This window comes from Anneissia japonica, unplaced genomic scaffold, assembly GCF_011630105.1.
Source record: "Anneissia japonica isolate Jap-2015-1 unplaced genomic scaffold, ASM1163010v1 scaffold24_len2511860_cov200, whole genome shotgun sequence".
Taxonomy (NCBI): domain Eukaryota; kingdom Metazoa; phylum Echinodermata; class Crinoidea; order Comatulida; family Comatulidae; genus Anneissia; species Anneissia japonica.
Window position 1 is genome coordinate 788,116 of NW_022730786.1, and position 12,139 is coordinate 800,254.

Consider the following 12,139-nt stretch of genomic DNA (forward strand, 5'->3'; position numbering starts at 1 on the left):
CTAGTAATAGTACTAACACCATCCCGACGTTCATTTTATGTATATCTTCTTCTTCTACCATTACTAATTAACATCAATAACAAGGGTAATTCATACATCATTGAGAAAAACTAGGCCTATCTATTTCTAGTGGAACAGAATCATCTGCAGAAGGAAGAAAATTCAAGAACCCCGTGAAACACAGTAAATTGTTGTTGTGTTGAAATCCCTGCGCATGCGCAGATCCTCCATGTTACATCTCGGAAGCTTTACCAGCCTCAGCGAGGCTGGTAAAGATTACCGAGACGCTCCGAGATTATGCCGTAAAATGTTACTTTTGGTTACATTTTGTTACATTTGGTAAGATTTTTGTAAGTGTGAATCAGGTATTAGTATTCTCTGCCCAATTAAAGGTTGTCAGGCAGGTCACATTGTAAAACATGATGTCATAGCGGAAACGGATCAATGTTATTGTATTTTTCAGATAATATTTGAATTTTTATGTGTTCTTATACCTGAATAAAATAAAAACATAAAATATACTAATTATGATACAACTATAATACAAACAATTATAAAGATGTGTTTTTTTTTTTCTATACAGAGAGGTTTACCAAAATATACCTGGATATTTGTGCCGATCCTTCTACCTATACATTGGGTTTTGCTTGTGGCACACATCCCCTCACGAAGGGCATGTGTTCTGGACTCAGCACATAATAACAACAATGAGCTACTTATTAGTTTTAGGTAAGTTGTAATCAGTTATGATATTTGTACGGTAAGGCAAAACAATGTTGTAATGTATAATATAAAGACAACATAGTACCCTTAATCTTTTAAAACCTATTTTAATAAGAAACTTTAAGGGTTAACTGCACCTTTGATTTTTTTTAAATTAGCACATTATACACTTTTTATTTTTATTACAGTATTATTATTATTACACTTTTGTCTTGCAAGCAATCAAATTAATCTAGCACAGTCAGTGTGCACCTGTTTTCTTAAGAAAAAGAATGTCTTGAAAATATTCTCCAAAAAACATACAGACTGTATTACAACCATCCAGAGTAATCTGGAAACAGTGAACACAATCCCTGGTTCTATAAGAGATTGTTCTATTTTTTTAAATCATCTATACAGTGCTTGGTTTTGTCTTCTTGTGTTATATTCTTTATATTTTTGCACTGCTGTTATTATTTTTTTACTTTCAAGTAAACTTATGGAAGAAACAGAACTTGGAGGCAAGTGGGATGAATTGAAGCTACAATCAGCCAAGCAAACGGATGGCCACAACTGCGGATCGTTTGTTTTGATGGTAGGCAAAAATAGTCATTTCCTGTGATCAGTTATACAGCATAAAAATTAATCTTATTTGTGTAAAATATTCTTCATTTTTCCATTCTTTTAAAGACTTTCAGAAAGAAAAACTGCGCCCAGGCTCAAAAACGGCATAGGGAATTGACACGTTCCATTTTCTGAACTGAAGAAAATATGGTACCTGTATCAAAAACTGAACTTATGCCTGATAGTGGACATATCTTAATTCAGTGTTATGCATATATTGGGAATTTATCTTTAATAGTTTTCACTACTGATTGATTGTTTAAAAAAGTGCATTTATATACCCTTTTAAATAATTAAATCGTCCAAACACTGCGCCGTGCAGCATGCTTAATCTGTTCATGTTTGCCTTTATTACACGTGCGCAGTATCAAAAATGTTTTCTTATGTGGTCAAAACAGCCCAAACAAATTGATATGGACCTAGAAACAAATTATGAGAATTCAGAAATCAAAGAATATAAAAAATGACCATGTCAGCTGTGTTAAAGGATAGCATGCCCACTTTATTTATAGACACCTATATCTTAGACAATATCAATCTGATGCATTAAATGAAATTCACAACTTTGTGGCATGGGTTTCACATGTTAAGGGCTACAATGCTGAATGTATGAATTATATTATATTGTTAATGAAGAGTAAAAAATTACCCTTGAAATGAATCTTTGCTCCATGAACTAAAGTACCATTATTTTTCCAGAATGCTTTAGCAATAATCAACGATACAGACCCTGCATTGTTGACAACAAGCGATGCTGAAAAAATGCGTGTCCTTGTGATGGGAAGGCTACTGGAGGAATCAACGAAAAAAAAATCATATTTTTACAATTGATTTTGAGACACAAGACAGAGAATTGACAATAGCGAACTTCATCAATCAGATTTTCAAGACAGACACTCGTACAACCATCCATTTCTTGTCTACGCCTGGCTGTTTAAGATTGAGATAATTTAACAAATTTACATATCGTATGTTTAATGAAAGTTTTTTTTAAATGCGGTAATATATTGCATTTTCAAGACAGACACTATTCTAACATTTGGCCTGTTCTTGTCCACTTTATCAAAATGTAGTACAAGTACAGTACATTATTTTGGTAAAGGGTTTTTAGAATATTAGAATAGGACTATTTGATACAAACGTGTGAATATAATATAACAGTACCAGACCCAGTACGGTTTTTATTTTAATCATGAAATTTACTTACGCTGCAAAATTGATAATATTTTTAAATATTATTGAATTTCTAATGTTTGTAAATTTTTCTAATAATTTAACACATTTGTATAAAATTAATGAAATCTTTTTTAAATGCGATAACATGTACAATAATTTAATGCCAACCATTCTAGAAATCAACACGTGGTGTCCACAGCCTAAGTTTAAATTTTATGTATATAGGCGTAAATATATAAGCATATATATATATATACACATATATATATATATATATATATAAGTGTAAAATTTTGTTGGACATTCCATAACCACAACATTGCCAAAATTATTGAATATACAGTATGCGGGGCTGAACTATATTAGTGTAAGGACAGTGCTTAAATGGATGATACTTTATTTATATACAACTGGAAAAGCTTTTTGTTGAAGAGTTACATTATGTACAATTAAATAACCTCATTTCTTCCTATTTAAGTACTATTATTTTTCCATTTGTTTACACAGGTCTATATATTGCCTTTTGTTATATTACTGTACTTACAAGCAAATTGGCCCATTGGGCCACCATTTGTAATACTGGCATGTGTTTTTATCAATAAATAAAGTGAAATTTGTACTATAAAATACACAAATCAATGGTGATGTTGGTAGTCTGTGAGTGCATTGTAACATCAATCTGTATAATGGATTGTATTTAAATGGCATTAAAAAACTGCTGTATAAACCAAGCTTGTTTTTTAATTTATTTTATTTTCTGAAATTCATGTACAGTGTTTGTATTGTATTATTTCGAAAAAAGCCTATGCTACCTTGAAACGAAGCTCATTGACTTCTTTTCGAGATGGGCTTTTTATCAAGGTTAATTTTGCAAACTAAAGAGAGGGGTTTCAGTTCGAGATGGGCTTCTTTTCAGATTAAGCCTAATGGGCTTAATTCGCGGTTTTATGGTATGTTAGATCTCTACTGTGAAAAATGAATTTTATGCATCCACATGAATTTAGGCAAAAATCAAAGGGAAAAATATCAGCCAAAGGCAATCACTACATGGGAAAATCTTCAATCACCTTGTAGGCACCGAAATATGGAATGAAATACCCAATGCACATTGTGAAATTAAACATAGAAACTCTTTCAATTTTAATAACCAAATTCAAAGAATGGTTGTAACCTCAATTTCCATTTCATTTTTTCTCTTTGTCATGTCATGTAGTTACCTTATTACTACAGTCTATTAAGTATTAATGAAGTGTTTGTTTTAATTTATTTAATACTTTGTTTTTATAGGATGTTGGAAACCAAATATACATGTAGTTACCTCTTTTCAACCTCTGTTTATCTATTGTATTTGTTTTCATTCAAATTTTGATTTGGATTAATAGAGAAGAGAATTTAATAGGGTTCCTCTTCAACAAAGATTAGGAACTGGTCTAATGATACATACTTCTGCCACTTGTAAAATTTGTTATGGTTGTGACAAAGGTGATACTCAAGTCGGATCTTTTTTCATGCCAGGGACATGAAGAACAACAATTGATTTTAAAATTGAAACAGGGACGCAACTATTTAAATTTTATTTCTAGAACTTATTTGCGAGTATTTTATGACTTAAGCTCAAACTGATTGTATCCTATATAGAGACCTGTCAACCTGTACGCATTCGCCGTAAGTCTTGCGCATTCCGATCAATTCTTACGGTCTTATGCAAACATAGGCAAAACATACACTTATACTCAAATTTTAGTAAATTTTGTTTCTTTTCAATTGTAATGAATTTTACTATAACTAACATCCAACCTCCATGTTTCAATAACCATTGTATCTGAGATAATAATAAACTCACTAATATAAATTAGATATGCCATTTAAGCCAAAGCATTCAGAATAAGAATACAATACTGCCATTCTTATGCTGATTACTCAGTTTAACATTTAGCAAACAATACTGTATGCTGGTTTTGGAATGGCAATCCTCAAATAATTTGTGTATGTACAGTATCCAGCAGGAGAGGAGTACTGTATTTTAAAAAATAAGAATTGTGAAGAGGACATCAAAAACAGAACCAGAAAAGCAGGGGCAGTCTTCCTTCTTTTATGTAGCTTTCATATTTTTGGCACAACAAAAATAAACATAGCCCATACTGTAACATGGACAGTGTATTTTGCTATCCTTTCAGCCTACAAAGTTGGGCCCCGCCAGTATTTCAGCCAGGAATAGGCCTACAGTATGTAAACATTGAAAGGGGTCTATATCATATGTCATACTGTAAGTACAATAAAAATTGTTTGATTAAAAGAGGTTTAGCATTTGCTCAAAACACAAAAATACAGAGTAGCCACAAATACAATAATCAGTTACTGATTTAGCCATCACAACTTAATTAGTAATAATCAATGATCTTCTTAAGAACTTACAGTAAAAACTGACCATTAATAAGTAACAGGTCAAAAATATATGAACATCCCAGTGAATCTAGTATCACAATTCTATAAGGCCCTAGGGTAAATCGCTAATTTTCGACCTACATGGTTAAAACAATTTTCAGACTTCTGGACAATGACTTACATGAATCTAATTTATAACAGATGCATAAAATTAAATTGCATCCAGCCTGTAAAATGTAATCATTCTTTTGCTGATTTTATGCTAGCTTTTACACCCCTCGGAGGCCTTCGCCCAGTTTTTGACCGCACAGTCAGTGCTATTTTCGTAATTTCCATATCTTGGAAATACAAATTTATTAACGAAAATAAAAATGTTAAGTTGTAATAGTTAATTTGAAAATATTTCGCAGTAAACTACCCTTTTACTATAATGAAAGTGTACAAAATTAGACCAGTTTGTGGTTGCATGTCATAAGTAGCGAAAAAAGACTACTTCGCTATCTTGGTTTTAGGATGCCCTCTATAATTTCCATGGAGATATAATAAGAATACTAGAGCGCTAACTGCAATTTATTCGATGTTCGAAATATGTAGCTGTGTGTGTGTACCATCTCCAAGATGGCTGCTATAGATTCAGCCAATCAAATTTCATCTAAGCACTATCATTTTCAATGGCGCCCTCAATTTACACAGAAATTAGTCGGTTACTCCAGCCCTGCTGGTCGACTGCTGTGCGCCCTGTGTAACTAGAGGCCTAGGCCTAGGCTAGCGCTAGCTTAGCAAGTTATTTTACTATCTAACATTGATGAAACTATTTTAATTAGGAGAAAGACACTGTTTTGATTACTTAAGATGGTATCATTGCTGATAAAAAAAAGAAGTAAACTTACTCATGTATCAATCGCTGAACATTTGTTATTTCTTTCAAAAATTCGCCGTTTGTTGAATAACCCGCCATTATATTTTGTCAAGATAGGGGGCGCTACACAGCAAATTGAATTCGAGCAAGAAAGATACTGTTCAAGGTTTCGACACGAATAAAATAAACGAGCGATACAGTACTGCTTAAAGACAACTTGATTCTTGCATTTGTATGAAGTCTTATGAAGAAAGTCTTATGAATCAAGAAATCAAGTTGTCTTTACCCAGTTCGGCTCGTCTATTTTACTCGTGTGGGAAACATTTATCTTATGAAAACCAATATTTCGATCCTTAGGCATATTTAACTGAGCTTTCTGGTCGAACCGGCAATATACCAAAACCAACCAAAACAGCAATAAGTCAAAACGGTAATGACCAAAACGGCAAAAAACCAAACGGCAACACTTTTTAACCAGAACGGCAATGGACCAAAACAGCAATAATAAGTCAAAAATTCAAAATTCGAATAAGTCAAAATTTTGGCATAATTCAGCTTTGCATTCAAATTTCTTGGTAATTTCAGTTCCGCTCGTCTATTTTACTCGTGTGGGAAAAAAAAAAAAAAAAAAAAAAAATATATATATATATATATATATATATATATAGGCCTATATATATATGATGTATATTTAATATTCCTATAAATCATATCGTCATTATTGTTATTATCATCTTCATATCGTTATTATCATTAGTCTTTGCAGTATGATTATATCTTTTTATTATTAATAATATAATTTTAATATTATTTTTATTAATGCAGTTTTTATTATTGTTACCGTATGTGGATGTTAATGAAAAAGGAATAACAAAGGCAACGATTTAAAACACTTTAAATTTGGCATGAATTCGGCTTTGCATTCAAATTTCTTTTGGTAATTATTTTGTACATTATGGTATAAACACAGTAAATTGTCTGTTAATTGGCAAGGAATAATTTTCTTGCTTTAATTTTCGATTGAATGCTGGTGATCAGTTGAATATGTGAATGATGTTTGCCATACCCGACGTGTTATAATACTGAATGCACAGTGGTGGACTTCTGGTGTAAATTGCAGGGTATGCTAAGCAGTAGCTTCACCCCTTCTCAAATCTTGCTCAAGTAGTTAAAAATCACCTCAAATCACCTTATTTTGCGAGTTAGGACCCTTCCCTAATCATCGCACCCCTACTTTACTTTTCCGCCCTGCAATAGCTTCGGTTCCATTTCAGGATTCCTAGATATGCCACTGATGGTAGGGCAATGAATTGCGTTCTATAGTCAAAATACAAATGTAGGCCTATGTTTGTTTTTTTATACCGGCATGGTTGTAGTTTCTTCTATTTAAAAGAATTCCTATAACAACGACGACGATGACAACAGCAGCAGCAGCACCACCACCAGCAACAGCAACAACAATAATATTAATAATAATAATGTTACATTGTTACATAATTGTTACATAATTGTTACACAATTGTTACATAACGCAAAAAGCTTCTATGCGCTTCACATAAAACAAAAAGTGTATTTAAACAAAAATGAACATAAAACTGGCTCAATAAAAATGCAAAATCTTCAAGGGGGTCACCATCCGACTCCACTCTAGCATAATCCCATCCACTACCTATGTGACTTGAGCAAAGAAACAGCATACACGTTTTTCCTGCAACAGACGACCAGGTACTTAGAAATGGAAACCAAGATAGGGCCCCGAAAGATGCAAGCCAGTCTATGTTGCAAAAAGATAAGTTTTATGTAATTTTTTGAAAATAGATAAGCTAAATTAGTGTTTAATGTGTTCTGGAAGATTGATGATGAAAATGTAAATGATCTATCACCAAAACATGCTGTGCTTTTCTTACAACGATTCTTGACTTTAATGATGATCTTAATCTATGTGTGGTGTGATGTATTTTAATTGACTTCCTGATGTAAGCTGGGACCGGGGCTTGGACCTCAGTGTTAATAGCCTTAAATATTATTAGTAGGATGAAGATGAGCAGTTTCTTTATGGATAGCCAGTGGAGATCGTGAAGGATAGGTGTAATGTGTGTGTCAAGTATTTTTTTGAATCCCTTTAATTCTGAGAGTTCTGTATTTGGAAGACCATATAAAACACTGTTGCAGAATTATTTTTTCAGCTTTAGCTTGCATACCTTGCATGCCTTGACAGTCCGCCACTGGAAAGTTCCCTAATGCTTGTGAAAAAAATGAGCATTCAGTATGATAACACGTCAACTAGGGCAAACATCATTCATATTATTTCTCCAGACGCAAAAACGACATCGGAATAGTTGAATATGACAATCCATTAAAATGTTAAATTACATTTAATAATGAGTATTGGCTCAAAAATACATTTTTATTTTCATAAACTTTACTTGAAATACAAAAAATTCATACAATCAGAAATCACAAAAACCAAGATAAAGCAAATTTAACAAGTTTCTGTGGTTATTTATTCAATGAAACTGGAAAATATTCCTACCACTACAGTCTTGCTTAAATAATAACTATTCTCATGTTAAGAATACAATAATGAATTAACTTTGACAAGAACTCTCTACACCCATTTATCAGAAATGAAATAATACTTAAACTATATTTCAGCGCAAAAAGCAAATAACAGTATATAAAGATCAAGGTTTAAACATTTTTTTCATTTAGAATATATCTTTAAATGTTTCTTGATCATAAAAGTAATAATACTGTAGATACAAAAATGATAATAAATGGCTACATCACAAAAAAAATAGTTATCATATTTGTTAAAACATATCTGCAAATATTATTTGCTACAGTTGTCATTACCATCAATAATGTTGTTACTTGTTTTTAAAAATAATGTTATCTGTATAATTATTTTCAACAAATAACTATCATATCTGTTAAACTGCATCTGTGTCATACAAGAACGATAATCATATTCGTAAGTACAAAACAAATGCATAATTTTTAACGAAAGTTATTAACTTAACATTCACACCGTGCTGACATATGACCATGATTATCGACAATATAATGAAAATTATAATTTACTTGCAATCATTTTTCTAATCAAACTAAAATAAAAATATGAATATGTATACGCCTAACTCATTCTAAAGCTTTGGGAATGCTATTTTTATTAGTGACGCAAACCCACGACCCCCACACCTCTACAGGAATGTTTGATGGAAAAAAAATTACATTCAAGTAATTAAAAATTACCTAATATAAACTTTTTTTTTGTGAGTTAGCACCCTGTCTCCCAATCATCTAGCCCCTCCCTTATTTTAAGACTCCTAGATACACTGCTACAAAGAGCTCATGATGCACATATATGTACTTTAAACAGATAGATCTTTGTCTTACAGACCAAGAGCGATGCCAGGAATTCCCCGACAAGGGTCCACACCCCCACCCCCCGTCAGATCACTTCCTGATGGGGGGTGGGGGTAATTTGCAAGCATACAATATTGCTCTGTGCTCTATGTGTTCATGAGTCAAAGGATGTTTGCCTTTTTCAGGAGTTTGCTTTAAATGCAGCCACCTCATCTAGTTTGAACTTAAAATATTCCGATGTTGAGCGAATCAAGAGGTATACATTTCTGTCTATTGTAAACCTGAAATAGAAGTAAAGAAAATTACTGGATAAGATAGTTTCATCAAACCTTACTGGGAGAGGGGTGGTAGATATCATAAACATATCAGGCATAGCCTTTCAATGAAAAAAGTTTCTTATCAGTTGGTTGAAAAATGTCTTTCAAAACGGCAAATTATATTATTTGTGGTACAGACACGTGAAATGAAGACAGGTCACTGCACTACTAAATATTAAGAATCAGAGAAGAGGCAAACGTACCTGACAATTCCATTGTGTACGGTACTGTGAAACATTTTCCAAAATTGTTTTAGGGTGTTGCCTTCAGAATCGGCTCCATGAAAATGGAAAACACATTCCTATAATTGAAAAGTCATTAAACGATTGTAAGTATAATCATAATGAAATATTCAATAATGCAATAACAATAACATTAATAATATGAAGATTGTTGGACAAGACTCTTTTTTATATGTTATTTTTCTACCTTTCTTTAATTTTGTAATATTATTTACAGTCGATTGTTATTCATTTTGTTTGTTAAATTTTCCCCTTTTTTTTGTTTTTGTTTGTACGAACGCACCAATTGATATTGAGTGCCACCGATTCAAAGGTGTATGTTCAAATAAATAAATAAATAAATACCATGTTTTGCAAACCAATTTTTTAAAGATCACCAGAAGAGGGTAGAAAAAAATTAAAATAAAATTTTGTTTTCTTATTTAGCAAATAGTTTTGCCAAAAACATCAAGACAGAGAAAATAAAAAATAGTTATTGGTGAATGTAAACAGTGTAGTAATGCTTTCAATAAATATACATACATATTTTTGTAGATTTCAAGGCAGGGGTAGGTGTAATAAAAATAAATAAAAACTTGAATGCACTACCCAATCTATATGAGTGAGTTTATCAGCGGGGGCCCCCTGAATTATTCAAAATTATAAAACCAATTGAGACCGTAGCCTTTATCAGAAAATATAAGGTTGGGTAAAATTTGTGAGGTGGTTTAACTTGAACAATTCAGGGTGAGTGAGTTTTTACGGCCCAAATTAGTGATTTTAAACAACATTGGTAATGTTATTTGATAGGCAAATTACAATAATATTTTTAGCACACCAACAAGGTACTTAAAAATTTTGTAGAATAATTTAAAAAAAAAAAAAAAAAATCAAACTTAAATCCCAATCTGGGCACCTCTATTTCAAATTCCTGGATCTGCCACTGTGTATAATATAGTTACAGTAGTCAAGTCAAAAATCATGTTTACCATGGTATAGGCTCCTACCTCAACAAAATTTAAACCATAGTTCTTTTTTATTGGAAAGATCATATCTTGATGATGTGTCATACAAAAAGTGGGATTTCACAAAAAAAACAAAAAACCGAACTTTTATAATCAGATTTCAGGCGCTTATCACCGTCAATGTTTACCTCAAGAAGTGATGTCACAGGGCTGTAATTACCATACGCTATTTGCGTCTCTACAAAAACCTGTTAGCTAAACGATACGTTCGCTAATAATTAACAATATCACAATGTATTCTAATACTTTACATTATAATTATCTAAATATTACGATATATTTTTAATCACAAAACACAAAAAGAAACCAAAGAAAATCATACAAAATGCATGAGTTTTAAAAACAATGAACGTGGCCTTCCATATAAAGTGAACTACATCCTCAATTGGATCAATATTTTGTATAGCTTATGTCTAATGTCGTTGCAGTGCCTCATAACCAAAGAATCCAAGCCACCTGATCCCCATTGGCTTGCAAAGTGTTGGCGTCTTGGGGGGTTTTTTCATCATAAATATCCAACCCATGGCCGTTCTTAACAATGCTAGTCACACATTCAAATTTTTTTTTATTGTATTTAAGAACATGTACAGTGTATTTGTAGATGATTATTGTTTGTTTATTGGTTGGGTAGATATAGGTCTACACAAAACATATGATTATCGCAAAGAAATGATTTTTCAACATTACTGTGTACCCAGCACTCATACCATAGACCTAAGGATGCTCAAATTACAAATATTGTATGTTATCTTTAGGTAGAGGTGTATACCATCAAGCAAGTACAGTCTAATCAACTACACAATGGAGGTAGGGGTAGACCACAAAGTCAGTCATTTCTTTTTTTGGGTTGATGGGTTGACTATGCAGCCAGTTACACAGGAGTATATGTGTCATAAACGATTAGTCAATGTTTTTAATATTAAATTTACAACATTACAATCATGTTAAAGTTTGAGAATTTTTTTACATAACTCGTACCGTAATATCATCATCAAAAGTTAAAAACCATTATTTTTTGTGTTCTAATTTATATTCCTTTTAATTAATTTTTGTATAGGATTTAGTATCTTTATGTTAGTGTATATATTCTGGAAATATTTATATTGAATTTTGAATGTCACTTTCTATATTATATATTCTATAGGCCTATCTTATATGTAATATTTTAACAAATAAACCTTGAATTTATTATTAAACATAATGAAAACTTGCCATCATCTGTTCACTGAAAGGCTCACTGCACTCCTTAACACAGTAAATGAGTCAAAATGGGACCCCTTTTTCTCACAAAATCGACTATATGATAATTTGAATGGCTTAAGCCCCCCACCGAACAGGTCAAGCCACCCCACCCCGCCGGACAGAGCTCGTCGGGCAGTCAGACCATAAAACATATAAAAATAAGCCCACCCCAAGCCAACACATGTCTGTCACAGTCTGAGAGTGCCATTTTCGGCCATC

General features: G+C 32.2%; 1 protein-coding gene and 2 long non-coding RNA genes across 4 annotated transcripts in view; 1 reads left to right on the forward strand and 2 right to left on the reverse strand.

Moving 5' to 3' along the window:
* Window positions 1-5,891, reverse strand: part of LOC117115092 (centromere protein P-like) — a 40,203-nt gene extending 34,312 nt beyond the window's left edge. For both annotated transcript variants that reach the window (XM_033258760.1, XM_033258759.1), the window contains exon 1: window positions 5,778-5,891. In XM_033258760.1, the coding sequence (XP_033114651.1) occupies window positions 5,778-5,845 (68 nt within the window). In that variant the 5' untranslated portion in view covers window positions 5,846-5,891. The remainder of the gene's footprint in view (window positions 1-5,777) is intronic.
* LOC117115093 lies at window positions 590-2,478 on the forward strand. Its single transcript, XR_004446486.1, has 3 exons — window positions 590-729; window positions 1,195-1,297; window positions 2,026-2,478. It is a non-coding gene; the product is annotated as an uncharacterized LOC117115093 (long non-coding RNA).
* Window positions 5,892-8,227: 2,336 nt separating the features above from the next.
* LOC117115117 overlaps window positions 8,228-12,139 on the reverse strand; it is a 39,335-nt gene continuing 35,423 nt past the window's right edge. Inside the window, exons 4-5 of the long non-coding RNA XR_004446488.1 lie at window positions 9,636-9,733; window positions 8,228-9,396 (exon numbers count right to left, since the gene is read on the reverse strand). This is a non-coding gene — a long non-coding RNA (uncharacterized LOC117115117). The remainder of the gene's footprint in view (window positions 9,397-9,635; window positions 9,734-12,139) is intronic.